General features: G+C 39.7%; 1 protein-coding gene across 9 annotated transcripts in view; it reads left to right on the top strand.

The window, feature by feature from the left end:
* HTR7 (5-hydroxytryptamine receptor 7) overlaps window positions 1–21,018 on the top strand; it is a 104,027-nt gene that overhangs the window by 62,732 nt on the left and 20,277 nt on the right. For 6 of the 9 annotated variants that reach the window (XR_004346234.1, XM_032608631.1, XM_032608630.1 and 3 more), the window contains exon 2: window positions 17,082–17,840. Coding sequence is in view for 7 of the 9 variants with exons in the window: in XM_032608631.1 (XP_032464522.1) it covers window positions 17,082–17,840 (759 nt within the window). In the remaining 2 variants the exon portion in view is untranslated. Of the gene's footprint in view, window positions 1–17,081; window positions 18,101–21,018 lie in introns of all 9 variants that reach the window. The other 3 variants (XM_032608633.1, XM_032608632.1, XR_004346235.1) reach the window with 2 other exon arrangements.

Below are 21,018 nucleotides of genomic sequence, written 5' to 3'. Positions count from 1 at the left end.
GTGATCCTAGGAGAGGGAGACAGCTAAGCTATTAGACTCTGCGATGGCTCATATAGACTACTAATACTGAATATTATTTCAAACTGATAAGTAATGCCATTTTGTGGGGAAACAGTTTTTAAAAAATGCAAGAATAAAGGATTAAAACGAAAGACAAGAATAAGTAACCAAATACCTGATGCCTATTTGCTGTTTTAAAGTATTATGTAGATAAGAATAAAATTGTGCTGCTATGATGTGGAGGTTTTGTTTTTAGGAATTTCTCTTAATATCCTCTGAAACTTAGGAGGTTATTGAATTATTTGATGGTAATTTTGTCATCAGTTTTCAATTGAGATGCCTTCCCAAATATTATTTTTAAAGATATACTGATTTATGGCTCTTCCCAAGAGGTTTTTCTTAATTCTTTCTTATATGTTTTAATTTACTTTGAAAATTATTGGTCTTTCTATATGATATCTTCTTCCTCTTTTTGTTTCTTTCCTCTTTTAATTTCTTTCTCATCTCACGGCCCACAAAAGGGATTTTCAATTTTACTCATTTTGTTCAAAGCACTGACTCTTGGCATTTGGTGTTTCGCCAACTGGTTCTGATGTTACTGTTGTATTTTTGCTTTGGTTTTTAGAACCTAATTTTTTAAATTCCTTTTGTAGGTTGGAATATATTATATCATTGATTTTCTAATTGCAAAACATCTTTTGTTCATTGTTCTCATAATTATTTAAAGTATGTATTTGGTTATAGTTAGTCATGAGGTATAAAGCTGAGTATGTTTAAAACTTTAAATGAGAAAATGCATTTTGGTAAGTACATGCTGATTTATATTCTACTCTATTTCAGTGGAAATATGTGAACATTTGTGATGGGCCTAGGTCAGATAAGCAATTGAGTTCAGAAAGAAAATACGTTGGAGTTATGTATTCATATGCACACATAATATGCTTTTGAAGATTAAATATACTTGCTAGTTGATTGCTTTGGGGGAAGATTCATGGAAATGGGCAAATTAATTATCAACAATAATGAATAGAAAAGAGTATAGAGTAAATTTCATTTGTAACTTTCCATACAATTCATTTAAGGGGAAATGGTGTTTTCAAAATATTAAATAGAGAGACATGTGTCTTTCCCAAAGCTATATATGCCATATTTTTCTACGCTTTTTAATAACTTGAATATCAATGAAATTAGACTGCTGTGCATGATATTCTTAACGCAGGAGTAAAATGATGTTCAGATTCAAATGGTGCAGCAACTTGGGGTACATTAAGGAAACTTGCCTTCTTGTCTTTTCTGCAAGGATGGCTCAAGGACACACACCTTCAGCCGTTGCAGGATTTTTGTGAACTGGGCCCTGGGCTCCAGATAATGGGAGTGTTCTTGGCTAATGGGAAGAAACATCAATTCTGTGCTGTGTGTCAGTGGGACCTTGAGTGGCTGAACACCAGCCTTTGCCAACCACATCCTTCCTTTTCTTCAAAGGCCAACTGAAGGACAGGTGGCCCCTAAGTTTTAGGGTTCATATCACCAAGATGTTGGAATTGTTTCATCCTTTATATGTCTGGGTGTTCGCATCTGAAGTGTGGATGTCCTCGATTGGTGGGTGGCATAGGTAAAAATGTTGTTGATACCAGTTGAATTTATTTATCCTATTATTTCTGGATTACTGGATAAATAAACGATGACTAAGCCTTGCAATGGAATGCTATGCGGCTCTGAAAAAGCATGAGGGAACTCTCAATGCACTAGTGTAAAAGTATCTCCATGATATATTGTTAGGTGAAAAATGCAAAATAGTGTATCCAGTATGCTGTCTCACGTGTAAGAAAGCGGACGTGAACACGTATTTCTATTTGCTTGCCTTTGTACAAAGAAAAGCTGGAGGAGTGCACAGGATTCTAATAAAAGTGATACATATACGAGGATGGAAATAGGATTTGAAGTAAGACTTCTCAGTATACACCTAATTATATGTAAAATTTTGAAGTATGTGAAGATGCTACTTATCCAATGAAATAAGTTAACATTAAAAAATTTAAAAAGAAAATATCACCCTGGATGCATGAAGCAAATGGATTAGGAAGGAGGAGAAGAGATATGGAGGGCCGATTTAGAGGCTGTTGTGGTGATCCCTGGAGAGAGAGTGATTCTAGAGTGGTAGCAGTGGAGACAGACAGAAGCGGGTAGGTTTTAGAGGCACTGAGGAGGTAAAACAGGCAGGGCTGTGTCGATAACGGGGAGGGGAATGATGAAAGAGGAGGAGTCAAGGGTGACTCCCAGGTTTCTGGACCACACCACACCCTTAGATGGATTCACGAATCAGGGAAATAGACGAAGGCTCAGTTGGTGGAGATGATGATACGTTTGCACATGTCGAGATGGGGCCAGACCCATACAAGGTGTTTAATAGAAGTCTGTTGAACAAAGGAGTGAATAAAATATTTCAGAGATAGCAAAGTAGAGACGTGAAGGAGGCAGTTGGATTTGTCAGTCCGGGGCTCCAAGGGGAGGTCTGGGCTAGGGATTCAAATTTTGGGATCACCAGCCAATAGAGGTTTTTGAAGCACTGGTAATTGTGGAGGACAGCTAGGAAATTAGAAATAGAAGAAAAGTGGGGTTGGGACGCAGCCTTGAGGAATTCCAAAACATCAAGGCCTGCTAGTGGAGGACAAGGCAGCAAAGAAGACTGGGCAAGAGTGGGCAGAAGGGTGGGAAAACTGGGAGAGTGTGGCAATATTGGACCAAGGAAAGAGTTTCAAGAAGGAGGCGGTGAGTGTATACTGAGAGCTGCAGAGCTATCGGGTATGATGAGAATGGAGAAGTGTCCTCGGGATCTAGAGAGGGCATCAGTCATCCCAGCGAGATCCATCTCAGAGGCCTCTTGGGTGAAAGGTGGATTACAGTGGATTGAGAACTGCTTACTTCAGATACTGGCCCACCATCTTCCCTGTCATCCTGGCTTGAAAACAGATGAGCTTCTTCAATTCCTCCTTTATCTTTATCCCTATCCCTCATCCTTACTAAACCATTTTCAAGTTCTGTTTACTCTGTCTCAACATTATCTCTTGCTTCTGTCTTCTTTTCACCATTCGTACTACCACTTCACCAATTCAGATCCAGCCAGCAATCGCACCAGTGAATTCTACAAACACCTACTGTGTGCTGCTATACTCTGTTGTATGTAGAGATAACTCCCCTCTAGTCTTACTTCCTTTCTCAGATGCTTTGTATTACAGCCCTCTTACTCTCTTATCGGATCGACTCAGGTTACAGTTTTATTTGCCCATTCCTTTCTTTAAAAGGGGGTTCGGAGGAAAGGAAGTCAGCTATATATTTTGAGTGGCTGTTAGGTAGAGAGTGGGGCAAAAGCTTTAGTTACATACATGTTCTCATGTAATCATCATAGTGAATCACAAGATAGATATTCTTTTCCTGTTGCTTTGTGTATGAGGCAGAGAAAGCTCAGGAACGTTGAGGATCTTTTTCAGAATACTTTAGCTAGTTAAAGGGACAGAGCTAGAATTCAAACCAGATCTGCCCAGTGTAAGGTTTAGATTGTTTTCATTGTCTCTCGAGGTTAACTATCATTTAGCCACTCCAGAGATGGTACCTGTCCATGCAGCCTAAGATAAGGAAGGGGGCAAGGCAGTGCCACAGAAGTTGAGGGTGGAGAGCATTTTGAGAAAGTCTGGGCAGTCTGCAGTCACACTTCAGGGAGGACAGAAGTCGAGCCTTATCAGAAATGAGAGGGCTTCCCTGGTGGCGCAGTGGTTGAGAGTCCGCCTGCCGATGCAGGGGACATGGGTTCGTGCCCTGGTCTGGGAGGATCCTACATGCCGCGGAGCAGCTGGGCCCGTGAGCCATGGCCGCTGAGCCTGTGCGTCCGGAGCCTGTGCGTCTGGAGCCTGTGCTCCGCAGCGGGAGAGGCCACAGCAGTGAGAGGCCTGCGTACCACAAAAAAAAAAACCAAAACAACAACAACAAAAAAAGTTAGAAATGAGAAAAAAACAATTAGAATTGACTAAAAGGGAGGTAACCTTTTATAGTAAAATGCTTTTGAGTGATGGGGGTGGAAACCAGATTATTGGGAGAATCAGAAGGAAGTGGGTGGGTAGGAAATAAAAGCAGCTGAGATAGACAAGGTGTTCCATAAAACTGGGGTGAAAAGGAATGAGAACTATGGAGGATTGAATGGAATATAATATAGACACACAGTAGAAACACATGCACCCACCCATACATTTATACCTGTAGGTGGAACAGAATAAACCTGTAGACTTGGAAAGTTAGAGAGAGAGGAAGAGAAATAATTTAGAAGCTGGGCCTTAGAGGAGGGAAGAAAGCACAGGCCCACAGTCAGTGTTCTTTAAATACGTCCTTGCATGGGGAAGGTTTAGATTCTGTTGAATAAAACTTGTGTAGGAATCTCCTGCTTGAGATAACGGGGATCTTCAACCCAAAGGGACATGCCAATCTCGAATTTCAAGGAAAAGCTGAGGTCCAGACACCTAGCCTGGCAGGTAGAGGTGAAAGGGCTTCGAGGTTGTGATCACAATGCAAATCTGTGTTGCAGCTTGCCCCCAACCCCACCCTGAACTCCCTAGTCCCCTCCCCTGCCTTATTTTCCTCCATTGCACTCATAATTATCTGACCCTACTATATGCTTTTACTTATTTATTTATGAGTTTTCTCTCCGCCCCACACCAGTTTGTCAGCTTCATAGATTTTTGTCTGTTTCATTCACTGCTGTATCTCCCCAGTCCTTAAAGCAGTACCTGGTGTACTGCAGATAATAGTCTTGGAATGAATAAATTAATCAGTCAAGATGGAGTCAAAGTCCCAGTGTAGGCATGGAATGGATTTTAGAGTTGCTTCAAACACTAGTGTTTGTGGCTCACTTTTTAGAGGATGCAGGTGTCAAGTTAAAACAGTAGGGTTGGACAGACTCATTCCTAGTGGTGTGGTGAAGGACTTGACAGCGAATCCAATTTCTAAGGTCATGTGCTAGTTAGGAGAATAAGGCATTGTTACCGCTGTCTCAATTATCTACTGTTGCCTCATAAACCACACTGTAACTTTATTTATTATTGCTCCTAATTTCCTGGGTCAGGAACTTGGGCAGAGTGCATGTGGGTGGTTTGTTGACTCCAAAAGGCATCATGTGGGATTACTCACTTGGCTGCACTCAGCTGGTATCTAGGCTGGACTGAAAGGTCCAAGAAGGCTTCATTTATGTCTCACTCCCCAGTACTTCCCCACGTGGCACTGTCTTTCTTAACAGGGTTAGCTTGGGCTTCCTCACAGCATGGTGGACTCCTAAGGGGGAGTTTTCCAAGCAGTGAAGGTGGAAGCTGCAGAGCTCTTAAGGCTCAGCCTCAGAAGTTACACAGTATCACTTGCCCCACTCTTGGTAAAGATAAGTCACAAGGTGAGTTTAGAATAAAGGAGAGGGGAAGAGTTTACCTCTCAGAGAGAGAGGGGACAAAGAATACACAGCCATCTTTAGTCCACCGCATCTCATTAGGAGATTATATTGTTAGGATGCTTAGAAGTGGCTTTCTCTCCCAATTTACTTTGCAATCCAAGAAGTTAGTGAGAATTCAGAGAGCACAGATAATTTGCAAAATTTTCTGAGGGATTGAATACGGTTAAATTAACAGTTAATTCCAAACTTGCCGAGTTCATGGAGAGATTTGTAAGGAACCAACTGGCAGGTGAGTTAAAGGATTGGTTGAAATCATTATTTTTAAAAAGGGCTTGCTATATTTTAGAGAAATAATTTAATTTTTGTGAAAATTAAATGTGCTCATTATAAAAATTTCAAGCAATTGTAAAAAATACAAATAAAACCACAAATCATCCAAACTCCCTGTGCAGAGAAAAAAACCCACGATAACATTTGGTTAGCATCATTTTAGTTGTCTCTTTGTTCTTATGTGCACTTAGAAGGATGGCTGGCTGTCTGGTTGGCTGACTCTACAGGCAGGTAGATAGAAAGTTGATAGATAAAATCTTATAAGAATGAGATCACACTATACATGTTATTTTCATGAAATATTGAAACTGAGTTTACTTGAATTTAAAAGAAGAAAAATGAAAAAGAAGGAAGAACTTCGAGTAAGAGCTATTAATTTTAGAGCTAGTAGTTCCTAAAAGATTGTATGAAGGTCATGGGGAAAATATGAAAACCGGTGAGAAATTGGATTTACATAAACTATATATTAAAATTTTAGACAGTATCAATTGTTCCCCACTGTGAAAGTTGACATGGTTAGAATTCTAATGCTGTATCCTACGCTGTTTCCCTCAGCTCCTGATTCTTGTGGTTTATATTGTTTTTACTTTGTGAAATTTACATTCTGTTTTTCTAATATCATTCCCATAGGTGTTAGTTTCTACATTTAAACAGGTTCAGTGATAACCTTGGTTTAGAATCATGGTTCTAAATTCTTCAATTTGATTCATCTTTTGGTTGGATGAATTTTGGTTTCCCCCCACCCCCAAAAGGGATAAACCCATAAAGGGCACTATATCCCCCCAAATTCTTTCATGTTTGAGAAAGTCTCCTTGTTGATTTCATAACCTTAAATAGCAGGTATAATGTTATTGTACACTCACAGCTTTTTAGACTTTTTTAAAGTTTGTCCCGTTACGGATTGATGCTGTTGAGAACCAGCTTGATTTTTTTCCACCCTTTCATATTCCTCGATTTCTTTTTTCATTTCAGATGTCTGCGTACGTCTTTCCACGTTCTGAAGTTCAGTGACTTTACCTGGATAGATCTCGTTGATAATAATTCTGTCTTTTTTCCCCCCACTATGTTATGTGTCCCTTGGATCATAACATTCAGCTCTTTCATTAAGGAAAATATCCTTTTTATGTATTGTACCTCTGTTTACCTCTGCACCTCTGTTTTCAATTTTGTTGTTTATGTTTGTTGGGTTCTTTCGTTTCTTTGGGAACACCAGTGATGTTTACGTTGCATTCTCTTTGTATGACTGTTATCTTCTTTTTAATTGCTTGAATGCATTTTTCCCTCTGTGTTTTATTGATTGTTATTACCTCAAGCCTTTACTTCATGCCATTGATTTGCTTTTCAGGTGTGTCTGTTCTATTCCATGCTGCTTCTAATTTATCTATTAAATCTGCACTGGTGGTGTTTTGGCCTCAGTTTATTTCCTTAACTCTATAGTCCCCTTTTTTAAAAAATTTATTTTATTTATTTATGTTTGGCTGCGTTGGCTCTTTGTCACCGCAAGCGGGTTTTCTCTAGTTGCAGAGAGCAGAGGCTACTCTTCGCTGCGGTGTGCGGGCCTCTCACTGTGATGGCTTCTCTTGCTGCGGACAACAGGCTCTAGGCGCATGGGCTTCAGTAATTGTGGCTCACAGGCTTCGTTGCTCCACGGCCTGTGGGATCTTCCCGGACCAGGACCAGGGCTCAAACCTGTGACTCCTGCATTAGCAGGCGGATTTTTAACCACTGCGCCACCAGGGAAGTCCCTACAGTCCCTTTTTGTGTCTTGTTCTGTTGTTTTAACACCTCATCTTTGAGCGTCTACTGTAGTGATAACATATACTTGTTAAGCTCCTTCACAGTGAAAAGTGTTTGTAGGAAAACTGCTTCTCTTCTGAGGGTTGTGTTTTCTTTTTGAACTTTGTTCTTCAACAGTCTTATGCATATTCAGTTGCTTCTTCCACCAGGGTTATTTTTGTAGCATGTTGGTATAGTTACTGTATCATTTTTCCCCATCTTGCTCATTCATGGGTTATATAAAGCTTAATGTTTGTTCTGACATAGTGTGGTTGACTTCTTCTTGATATTCAGCCCTATTTGATATCGGTTAATTTTATTCTTTAGACTAGCGTTTATTGTATCTACTTCTCCATAGCCTGAAGGTGCAGTGCTGGAGGAAGGGAAGGGAGTAGACTTCACTGCAGCTGACTGTAGCCTTTAATGGAGGGCTGTTCTTTTTTCTGAATTCTCATTCAATGTCCTGTACCGGAGTACTTTCCACTGAGCTGAGGGTTACCCCTTGTGGACCTTGGTGTATCCCGGTTCAGCCCAGTGTCCTAAAAGAGAGCAAATTCTGGTGGCCCTTCTTACCTTTGCTGAAATGGTATGTTGGGGCTTCTGTTCACGATGGTTTTTCATTACATTTTTTCAGGCTGGCTTCTTACCACCTCAGTTTGCTTCTTTCCAAATAAGAGGGTACTAGTCCGAATTTTAAGGATTTTATTCACCTACCCTCTTTCTTCAGTACTGCTCCTGGGGGTGACGTGGGATTAGAAGCCCCTTAGTACAATCATACAACAGAAAAAAAAACCATATATATATATTTCCCTTCCTGTAATCTTTGAACTTTTTAGCTAAGTTTTATGCCATTCCTTCGTTTTTGTTTTTGTTTTTTTTTTGTGGTACACGGGCCTCTCACTGTTGTGGCCTCTCCCGTTGCGGAGCAGAGGATCCGGAAGCGCAGGCTCAGCGGCCATGGCCCGCGGGCCCAGCCGCTCCACGGCATGTGGGATCTTCCCGGACCGGGACACGAACCGCTGTCCCCTGCATCGGTAGGCGGACTCTCAACCACTGCGCCACCAGGGAAGCCCCATTCCTTTGTTTTATTGTTGTTGGTAAGTTTGGGGCTCATTCTTTGCCTTGCCACTTCTCTGTTTCTCTGAGTGGAAAAATTCTGTGGTGGGAAAATTCAGGGTCTGTTGTAAGTTCAGATACAACTGCAGTGATTAACACCAGGCATAATGTAGGGGTCACTAGTGATCTCCTATATTGTTCATTTTCATGACTTTCTGTAATTACCTAAAAACACTGCTTTCGTAGTTTTTAATAGACATAAAGAGTTTTATGTAATAGGTGACTAAAAAACCAAGTGTACAGTAAGAGGACCCTTATGTTTTTGCATTAAATGACAGAAAAATTCAGCAGAAAAACCATTGCCTTATGATAGAGTGCAGACAACATTAGTCTCACTGGAAGGCTTGTCTCAATTTGAGTAGGTAGCAAATAGGTCTTTGCTGAGCTCCCTTGGTGGGATATTTTCTGTCTCCTTAGCTTCTCTTATGACCAAGTGTCTGTGGTAGGCAGAGTTCTAAGATGGCCCCGAGATTCCCCTTCCCGAGTGTGCATGCTCTGTATACTTCCTTCCCCTTGAATGTCAATGGGCCTGATCTAATCAGGTGAGTGCTTTTCAAAGAGGGTCTAAAGATCAGAGAGGTTGAGAACTGCAGCCGATGCTTGAAGGTGGTAACCTCTGTGAGTTCTGTAGCTACAGGAAAATGAATTCTGCCAGCAAACACATGTGCTTGGAAGAGTACTCTGAGCCTCATGTGACACCTCAGCCCTGGCCAACACCTTGATTTCAGCCTGGTGAGACCATGAGTAGAGAACTCAGTTGTGCTGTGTCCAGACTTTTGACCTACAGAACTGTGAGGACACCTACAGGATTGGTGTCAAGTCACTAAATTGTGGTAATTAATTAGGTAGCAACAATATATGAATATTTTAAAAGCGATTTGCTTTATTTTAATTAATTCTGATTCTCTCCCTAAAGGGAAAAGCTCATTTCTTGTTTCATAATTTACTTTTTCAAAGAGGAAGCTTTTGTTATGCTTTCCAAATTTTGTTGAATTTTGTTACTTTTTTGTCCCCGCTCCTCTGCCCACTTCTCTTCCTCAATACTGAGGTCAGAATAGGGATTTTAGATTGTTTACTGGTTTTAACTATAATTACAGCTTGGACACACTGATGAAAATGGTTTAAAAGTATAGTGGAACCCCATTTTGAAAATAGTTTTATGCCACTTGATCATGCTGTATGATCCTTTCAATGTGTTGTTGGGTTCCGTTTGCTAGCACTTTGTTGAGGATTTTTGCTTCAATGTTCATCAGTGATATTGACCTGTAATTTTCTTTTTTTGTGCTATCTTTGTCTGGTTTTGGTATCCGGGTGATGAAATACATAACTTATAAGGACCTACTGTATAGCACGGGGAACTCTACTCAATACTCTGTAATGACCTATATGGAAAAATAATCTAAAAAAGAGTGGATATATGTGTATGCATAACTGATTCACTTTACTGTGCAACTGAAACTAACACAACATTGTAAATCAGCTACACGCCAATAAAAATAAAAAGTTTTAGAGAACAGGTCAACATCCAGTTCAATGGCATATGTTAAGTCCATGGTGTTTTTTATTTTAAAAATTAACTTTATTTATATATATTCTGAACACTACACAAGTCCTAACTGCACAGCTCACTTAACTTCTACAAAGTGAACATACCTATGTACACACCCAGATAAAGAAATAGAACATTTCCAGAACATGCCCCCTCCCCTCAAGGCAACGACTCTTCTGGCTTCTATCACCATAGGTTAGTTTTGCCTCTTTTGGGACATTGTGTTCTCTTTTGGCTTTGGCTTCTTTAGCTCAGTGTTATGTTTGTGAGAGTCATCCATGTTGATGCAGTAGTTGGTTCATTCTCGTTATTTTATAGAATTTGCTGTGTAAACGTACCACAATTTATGTACCCATTCAACCGTTGCAGAATTGTACTTATTTTATTCTTGTAGAATGGGTTGGTTTTATTTGGGGTTATTACCCTTAGCACTGCTTTGAACATTCTTATACATGTATTCTGATGAATGTTCGTTGTATACGTAGAAGAATTGCTGGGTCACAGAAAAAAAAATATATGTATTGGGTTTTTTTTCTTTCAGCTTTAGTAGGTGTTAAGAAATGGTTTCCCAAAGTTACATCAGGTTACACTCCCACCAGCAGTGCATGACAATTACAGTTGCTACGTATCTTCACAAAACACTTGGCACTATAATTTATTATTCTTACTATTATTGTCACCATCATCATTATTTAAAATTTTAACCAGTCTGATGTATGTTGGTATTATCTCAGCGTGTTTTTAATTTGCATTTCCCTCATGACTCATGATGTTTAATACCTTTCCATGTGTTTATTGAAGCCCAGTAATTTTCAAACTTTGGGTCATGCTCCATTATTGGGTCATGAAATCAAATTAGTGCATTAAGACCAGCATTTATAAAATCTGAAGTAGAATAGCATGCAGTAGAAGAGAGTGAATTGCAAGTTGTCATGGTAAGTATGGTATATATTTATACATATGAAACTTTGTTTCAGTTTCATATGTATAAATATATGCATCTGTATCTATATACCTTCATAGATGTACACCCATATGTATATCAATTTCTTATTTGTATACATAAATACGTATATTGCAACTGTGGGAAATGTATTTCTTGTTGTAAAAATATTCTTATTTCTTATTGTCAGAAAGGTTTATGAAACCCTACTGTGTATTACACATTTAAACAAATCTACAACTTGATGAAGACAAAAACCATACTTACCTCATTTGCATTTAGCACAGTTCTGAAAGATAGAACTCATAACTGAGATATTGGAAATATGATTTGTGACAATTTTGTTAGGCCAAACTGGAAGCACACCATTAAGATGAAATATGAAAAGTAAAAGTAAAGTCCTTCATACAGTAAGTGTAAAGTCTTTGTAATTGAATGAAGGAAAGTTACCCTAAAAGTGCATGGGGTAAAGAACCAGAATCATCAGTCCTAAATACAGAACCCTGAGTCTCCAGACCTCGAAAGAGAATCTGTGGATGGTGGCCCCAGAGTCTGTACGTTTCAGAAGATTCTTGGTGAGTCTGATAATCTGATAATTTCGGGAACCACTGATGTAGGCTGGAGCTTGCAGTGAATTTCACCTACTGTAAGGGAGGAGGTCTCATGGAAGATTCTAAGTGTGCAAACCTTTTTTAAGCCTAACATTCCCCAAACACTGTATTACAGAGTAATTCTACCCAGTTTCCTTTACCCTATAAAGTATTATTCTATAGCAACAAAACTCAGGAGAAGCCATTTAATTAAAGAACCATTATCTATAATTTCTATACAGTTAGGATAGAAGACAGGCAGCGAGTTAATCTGCTTTCCAATCCCTCTCCACGTGTATTTTAACTCCCTAATCCTCTTTTTCTCTAAACCCCCACTATAATGGAACCCCTAATGTGAGCTGCATACATTTTTCAATTATATAATACTTCGGTGCCTTTGTCTCTGAGATTTACTGTACTTTCACATTTGTATGCATTTTAAAGTAAAATTCTGAAGGCTTTATAAGCACAGCACTTTCTAATTAACAGTGAGCATAAAATGCTAGTGTGACAAATGTTAACCATGCATATTAGGGAATATTTAGAATCAATCTAGGTTGCTTCCCCCCACCCCGCCCCGAAAGGTCAGGTTTATACTTATACTATCCAAGATTGGGGAGAATGAATTTGTAATTTGGACAAACACTTCCCTGAATACCAATATTACTTTATGTAGTAATTATGGGATTTTAAATGCCAGTGAGTTCTGTTTTCTTTGTGTGAACTTGTGAATGTAATAGAACACTTTTGAAAAGCTAATCGAATAAAACTATCTAAGATTTAATTATCAGCTACTTACAGATTTTATGCACCAGATCATCTGTGTTGCCAAAATCACTTACGTGACTTAGGACTTAAGAATTCTCTTAAACCTTTCATTTTGTTCTTAGAATTAAAATGGCTTTTTAAAAATTATATGCAGTTAAAAAATTATGCATAAAAAAGCAAAGAGAAAAAATTGTAAACTAATCAAATCTCTACAACTCAGATAAAATTGCTATTAATATTTTGGTGGATATTTTCCGAGACATCTCAGTATATATACATGCACACACACTCATACAAACACCTAGTTTTACATAAACAGATTAATAGAATATATGATACTCTGTTACTTGTCCTTTAGGGCTAGTCATTGTTTTCTATCTACTTTTGGTTGGGTTGTTTTCATATCAGTAAATAGATATATACATCATAATTTTTAATGGTTACATGATATATACACGCACACACTATAATCTGCTGATAGATATTTAGATTGCATCTCTTTTCTCCTCTATTATATGTTTAGTTAACATCCTTCCTTGCACGTTCATCATTTTGCACCTGTACAATTGTATTCCCAGGACAAATTCCTAGAAACCTGACTGAGCCAAAAGGCAAATGTTAATGTATATTAATTACCAAACTGCCCTCCAAAACTGTTACTTCAGTTGAAACTCCTGTCAGCAAAATGATAGAGCACTTGTCCTTATTTTAAAATTTGTATATCTTTAATTATTAATGAAGTTGTACATATTTCCGAGTGCTTATTGGATATTCTTATTTTTTTGTTTAATTGCTTCACTATTTTTGTTGAGATGGTTGTCTTTTTCTTACTGACTTGTAAGAGATCTGTGAATGTTGAGATATTGTTATTTGGACTGCAAGTTTGTCATTTGACTTAATTCTGTATGTAGTGATTTTTAAATTAAACTAAATGTCATTTATTTATTTATTTAATAAAATTTTTGTCAAAAATTTATCGATGCATCATTTGATAGTTTCAAGCTTCTGTATCATGGTTAGCAATGATCTTTGGCCGGATTGCAGAAATACCTGTATTTCCTCATAGTAGTCTTAGGGTTTAATTTTTTTACATGATCATCTTTGATCCATCTGGGATTTATTTTTGAATAAGGAGAAAGATAATTCAGATTTATTTTTACCCCAATTGCTAGCCAGTTGTCAGACTTCATGAATATCTAATCTTTTACTCTGATTTAAAATGACTTGCTTTCTGATATTAAATTCCCTTATATATTTGAATATACTTCTGGGATCTATTTTGTTCTATTGATCTATTTCTGAATAATTATTATTGAATTTTTATTTCTGTGGCTTTGTACTTTTTTTTATAAGCATCCCTTCATTTTTCATCTTTTTCAGATTTTGTCTATTTTTGCTTATTTACTTGATGAGCTTAAAAATCATTAGGTCGGACTAACAAAAGAAATGCTAAGATTTTCAGCTAGAGTTATATATTTTTATATTAATTAAGGGAAAATTGGCACTTTTGTAATACTAGATATTCTTATTAAAAATTTTTTTTTCTCATGGATTCAGGCATTCCCTTAGGTCTCTCGGTATCATTTTATGTTTTCTTCGTATAGGCCTTGGTCATTTAAAAAGATTTTTCTAGATATTTTAATTTTTTGATTGTTGCTGTGAATGAAATTATTTTCTTCCATGATATTTTATGATTGTTAATCCTTTTTTAGAAAGTTGTTGACTTTTATTTGTTTTATTTCCAGACACTTTAACGAGCACTCATATTTTTTTTCTGATCATCTTTTGGTTGATTTTAGCCTTTAAAAGTCCCAGGTGGTATCCAGGAGACTAAAAAAGAAAATATAATTCCCTTTACTGTAAGACATTACTTGAGGCCGTTAGAGAATGGAGCCTAAAATAGGGAAGTTTATGGAATATAATTTGCATATCCAGGAAGGACTGAGTCCTCATCACTGAAATGTAATGTAAGTCAGACTAAATATATTAGGATGAATAAGTATGTCGTTCTTAGGAGATTATTTAATACTCTGAGATGTCATTTGATACTCAATTAATTAATCTCTCAGGATTAATCTTTGTAGATTTGATATTACTTATGTGAGCAGGAGAGAGGCTAGATTTAAGTAAGCCTGAAGATATAAATCCCTGTTTAAGTAATGAAAATGTGAAGGATGGAAGGGAAAACGGAACTGACTTCCTCAAGAATCGGAGTTTGCCAGGTTGTGAGTTCCAGGCTTGCTAATTTTTTGTATGACCCCCCCCAAATACAATATAATTTATTTTCTTGTCATGAGTAATCCTCCTTCTCCCTCCTTCCAACAAACACCTACAGTATTGCTCTACCTACCTACCATCCCAACCCCCCAGTAAGTAGATGTAAGATGGTCTGACAGTGCCATCTGGTGGCCACCTGGGAAACTATATGAACTAATCACTGTCATTGGACCTCCAACCTGGGTTGGTACAATATCCTGGAAGCCAGGTCCAGGCTTGGGAACAAGCAGTTTATGCCTGTGGCTACAGGCAAAGGGAGAAAATAATCAAAGTCCAAGCCCTGGCAAAGGCTGCCTGGGGAATCTGGGAAGGAGCCCAAAGGCTCCATTCACAGGAGTTGATAGAGAGCAAGGATTAGGTCCAAAAAGAGAGGTTTGCAAAGGAGTTCCAGCAGGAAAAACTTGGAGAGAGCTCCTGAACCAAAGCAAAGAAGGGGAGATTTTTTTTTTTTGGTGGAAACTCTGCATTCAGCCTCAGGGCAGGGATGAACTTGATTGTGAGCGTGCAGTCAGTTCTAACACCTTTCTTCAGGGCTTTCCTCATCTACCTTTTTTTTTTTCTTAAATTTTTTTTCCCCATAGCTTAAACTCAGATAATTTGGCAATTCTACGTAAGGTCGAGGCTACTTCACACTTCCCTTCTCTCTATATTTCCCCTCTTCTTCCCTTGCTCCCTCCTTCTCACTTCCTTTTCTCTTTTCCCTTCCTTTTCAGCTCTTATTCTTGAGTTCTCAGGAGAACCTCCCTCTTTCTCGTCCTTCATTCTATCCAGGAACCAAAACATAATCCTAGTTACAGCTGAAAAACCTAGAGATAGTGCTTGTGAGTCAGCTTTATCAAGGACAAGGGAAGGCAGAGGTGAAATGAAGAACTGGTACCACTAACCCCTGCATCCTTGGGAGGAGGGATCAGAAGTCCCTTCAACATTACCACGAGGCTCAGTCCTTCCATTCACCCCTTGCATGATCTCCCCATGTGCCTGCATTCACGATTTTTGTTTCTTTTGTTCACTGCCATATTCCCAACATTTAAAACGGCATCTGGCATATAGAAGGAACTCTATTGATATTTGTTGAAGGATGGAATGAATATTCTCACTGTATAAGCAAATCTGGCTTATTCATTTTTTACTGTATTTCAATTTTGCCTTGTAAGTGTTGCATTGATGCTAATTTTCATTGTGAAAGCATGATTTGTGACTTTTGTGAAATAATTCAAACATAACGTGAGGCTATTTCTATCACAAAAATAATTATTTTTAAAATTCCAAACCACCAAGTGACCTACTTTCATAAAATAACTTTTCATGTTTCACGAGTGTATCTTTTATGTACATAAATGAAGTAGAAAACCAACAAAATGGCCAGCTTTTACCTATCTTAGCTTCTCACGTGCTCTTTGAATCCTCTCTCAAATAGAAGCTAAGACTATTAAATACAGAGGAGAAAACAAATTTGGAAAGCGGAAAAATACCAAGCATTTGACAGAACATCTTGCCAACTGTGTTTTCTCTGTTTGCTGAGTCTCTTTTGCGTTATAAATCCTTGATAACAGAGACAGAGAAATATCTATTCTCTATATAGAACTAAGCACAGAATTTGCCTAATATTTTTCAGAATTATGCCCTTCCTTGTGATCCTCCTTAGAACTGGAGAGACGAGGCAGGCTGCTTTCGTTTTATAGATTGTTCCTCGGACATAACTCTGGCGTGAGAATTTTCTGGGGATAAAAAAATGATCACTTGCTACTTTTCATTCCAAAACCCTAGGATTTCCTAAATATCTCACAGCTCTCTCTGATCTTAAAGAAGTGCTTTCATTTCAGTGCAAAGGGGAACTGAAAATGAATTCAGAGCTGGCCTGGATTAAGACAACAGAGGAGATCAGTGGGTGTGTAATATCCGAGTGTGGTAGAGCTTGGCTAACTCACGAGGATGCATCACAACATCCCATCAGGCCTGACATTTTGTTCCTGGCTGATTTCAGTGGCAGTGATCATGGTGCGGGGGGAGGCATATGTTGAATCTATAGTTCATTGACTACACAGTCTGTGAGAAGCTACAAGGTATGAAAAGAGCATGGACATGCTGGCAGTGCCTTTGGCTGACTGTGTGACCTGGAAAAAAATAGGTAACCTCTCAGAGTCTTAGTTTACCTTTCTATGAAATGGGAATAATGATGCCTACCTGGAAGGGCTGTGTGAAGAAGAGAGCTACTAGGTACACAGCCTAGTCCCTGGCTGGTGGTACTCCCCAGTTGATCTGCTGTGATCACGGCAGTCACGTGTTCTCTTTCCATTTCTCTCCCAGGTACCTTGGGATCACGAGGCCGCTGACGTACCCCGTGAGACAGAACGGGAAGTGCATGGCCAAGATGATCCTCTCTGTCTGGCTTCTGTCCGCCTCCATCACTTTACCACCACTCTTCGGCTGGGCTCAGAATGTAAATGATGACAAGGTGTGCTTGATCAGCCAGGATTTTGGCTACACGATCTACTCCACCGCAGTGGCATTTTATATCCCCATGTCCGTCATGCTTTTCATGTACTACCAGATTTACAAGGCCGCCAGGAAGAGCGCCGCCAAACACAAGTTCCCCGGCTTCCCACGCCCCGAGGAGCCCGACAGCGTCGTCTCCCTGAACGGCATGGTGAAGCTCCAGAAGGAGGTGGAGGAGTGTGCAAACCTTTCGAGACTCCTCAAACATGAACGGAAAAACATGTCCATCTTTAAGAGGGAACAGAAAGCAGCCACCACCTTGGGGATCATCGTCGGGGCCTTCAGTGTGTGCTGGCTGCCGTTTTTCCTCCTCTCGACGGCCAGACCCTTCATCTGTGGCACCGCGTGCAGTTGCATCCCGCTGTGGGTGGAGAGGACATTTCTGTGGCTGGGCTATGCAAACTCTCTCATTAACCCCTTTATATATGCCTTCTTCAACCGGGACCTGAGGACCACCTACCGCAGCCTGCTCCAGTGCCAGTACCGGAATATTAACCGGAAGCTCTCGGCTGCAGGCATGCATGAGGCCCTGAAGCTTGCCGAGAGGCCTGAGAGACCTGAGCTTGTGCTGTAAGGTCATTTATCACTGTTTTCCTTCTATCCCCCCAACCCTTATATGGGACTCCTTTTGGAAGCACATCGTAGAAAGCTTCCAGAATCAGTAGCAAGCTAATTTTCTACTAAGCGTATCAGATTTGCATTTAGAATACTGTAGACTCCAGTCTTCCACCCAATAGAATTCCAAAAGCCAAAGATAGGTTTTTAGTTGGATTGGAAGAAGAGACTGATTCGCTGATGAATTGCAATTGATGTCAGTACTGACAAGGAAGGTGATGTTTTTTTATCCTTTCTCCATAAATTGGATGTTATTTAGGTCCTTATAGCTCTGATTCTTGTAACATTATCATTTTAGTTGCTATTACTCTTAGATCCAGTAAAACTGTTTTGATGACTTCGTCCTTCACTGGTGGAAATCACGAAGGAGGTGATATTTGGGGTGGGTCTCGAATAGAGAGTAGGATTAAGGGATGGCAGGGGTGGAGGTGGGTTTGGGGCTGCTCAAAGCAGAGGGGACAGCATGAACAGAGGGACACAAAAATGGATGGAGGTGCATAAAGAATCTGGGGTGTGTCTTCAGCAGGACCTGGAAGCTGGGTAGATTGGGGTCAGCTTGGAGGGCAGGTAGGCAAAGTGGGTATGGGGAGAGCTGAAGGTTTTTGAGCTGGAGTGAGACAAGGTATGCTGTATAAATAGGGGTTCACAATAGGAGAAGGGAAGTGGGTAGGACACCAATGTAAAAGAGAGGTCTCCTGTCAGGAGGGCCTGCACGAGGAGGGTGGGAGAAGGGCCTGAGTAGTCTGGGGCAGTATGGAATGGTTCGTGTGGGGAGATGCCAGGATGGAGCAAAGTCTTGAAAACTACAGAGCTTTTAGAAAGTACTACCCATCTTTAGGAGTTGGGAATTGATAGAGAGTTGCTGAATTTGTCTGGGAAGCACTAGTAGCTTTCCAAGAAGCAATCACAGTGGGCATTGGGATCCAAAAAAGGACCACAAAGGGCCAGTGGTGATAAGGAAATGGGTTTTACATGTAACACACATATGACTGAATTTGGCACTGTAAAGCAGGAAGGAGACAATATAGCAAAGTTGGCAGGTCCAGTGAAGACCTTGTTTTAAATTTGAGGTAGAGGAGACATCTTCATGTTTGAAAGCTGAGGGGAAGAAACTGGATTGAGGAAATAGAAGGTGCTGGTGAGAGAGAGATTAGATCAGTGTTGGATGTGAGAGATGAGTTATCCCTCTTCACTGAACATGGTTCTCTGGAATAGACCAGAGAACCATGGATGGTGGTAGCTTAGAGGGACCTCCTCAGTCATCTTGCCCAATCCCTCCATTTGACAGAAGAGGTAACTGAGTCCTGGCAAGTGAGATATCCCACAGTGATGAGCGTTACCACTGGGTCTAGATCCCACATCATGTGAGTCTTGCCTCTATATACTCTCCATATACTAGCCTGTCTCTTGCCTCTATATACTCTCCATATACTAGCCTTATTTGTGATCAAGATGGCCAGGGAGACCTCTGTGCTCTCTGTCTCAGGGGAACAGGGTCCCAAAGTGCCCTCATGGATTACAGTAGACTCTAGGATATATCCCAAATGACTCTGAAAACCTCAAGGGACTCAGCTTGTTCTCTAACTCATCACCAGGATGAAGGAGGCAGAAACATCTCCTTAATATGGATAAGGGAAATCAGAGATCATCATTTCCTGTCCTAGGAACTCAAAGTTGTAAGACTACAGATATGCTAATTCTTGAGCTGTGAAATAGCTTCACAGGTATTTATTTTTACTTCTATTATATACACTCTTTGGTACATATGAAATTGTTCGCAGTAAAAAATTAGAGTTTTTTTTTTAAGAAAGAATACAATCTTAGGTTTCAGAATATATGCAGTGAGCAACCTATATCCCCAGGGATCTTTCCAGGCCTATAAGATTCTTACTGAATTGACCACTAGTGTTCGTTCACCAGGACCAGATTCTAAATTCCTTCAGGGAAGGAGCTACATCTTAGTCAAATTTCTGTTTGCAGAATCTAGTACAATGCCTGACACTGTACTAGATAATAAAAGTAATAATTTCTAACAATTATTGAACACCTACTACATGCTGTCATGGTGTATATCGTTCTACCTGTAAAGTAGGTGCTCTGGCATCCCCAATTTTCAGAAGAATAACTGAGGCTCAGGAACGTAAAGTAACTTACCTCAGATCACATAGCCCCTAAGTGGCGGGTATGGTATGAATCACTCCAATGCATGTGCTCTTAGCTATTACGCAGCACTACTTGTCAAATGACTTGAGTGTGTAGGGGTGAAGAGCTATTGACTGTTTTGAGCTGGGGATTTTAGCCATCAGCTCTCTAAGAAGACATTTAGAAAAAACTTGTTAATAGAAGTAAGTTAAGTTTATTAGACTTACTGTAGCTTAGGAGGACACCTCCTTGACAGAGACTTGATAGCTTCTCAGATGGAGGGAATAAGCAAAGGATATTGATAGAGTTTTAGAGCTTGGGCTGGGTCATGTTAAGGTAGGGAACTAGTAAGGACTGGGCAGGGATTATGACATGATAGCTTTGGATTGGTGGGTGTAACTAAGTGAGGGCCTTTTTTTTTTTTTAACTTTTAATTTTATATTGGAGTATAGCCGATTAATAATGCTGTGATAGTTTTGGGTGCACAGCAAAGGGACTCAGCCATACATACGCATGTATCCATTCTCACCCCAAACTCCCCTCCCATCCAGGCACCTCGATGCCAGTATTCATGAGCAAACTATCAGTAAGTCTAATAGTCTTACTATTGACGAGTAAGCTTGTTTAGTTGGTCCACAGTCTTATCTTTTGGAAACAACTATTTCCTGGAACAAGTACTGGGTGATTTTGCCTGGCCCCAGAGTTGTTTAGCACAGGAGCTGGAAAGCATGTTGGTTTCAGTTCCCAGGAGTAACATGCTGAAAGATGCGTTTGAAGAGAGTCTCCCTGGCAGCAGTGGGAAGGGCGGATAAAATGGAAAGACTGGTGGCAGGGCGTCCAGTTAAGTAGCCAGTATAGAAACTAGGAGAGAACCGTTGAAATCCTGAACTAGGAAACACCACTCTGTTAGTTTTCTTCCTATACAGTCAGAGAACTTGAGAATAGTTTTATTGATTATTTAAGCTAATAATTCACACATAATTCAGATAGT

Source organism: Phocoena sinus, chromosome 16, assembly GCF_008692025.1.
Source record: "Phocoena sinus isolate mPhoSin1 chromosome 16, mPhoSin1.pri, whole genome shotgun sequence".
NCBI classification, from domain to species: domain Eukaryota; kingdom Metazoa; phylum Chordata; class Mammalia; order Artiodactyla; family Phocoenidae; genus Phocoena; species Phocoena sinus.
The sequence above is the reverse complement of the archived record's forward strand: the minus strand, read 5'-3'. Positions and strand labels throughout refer to the sequence as shown.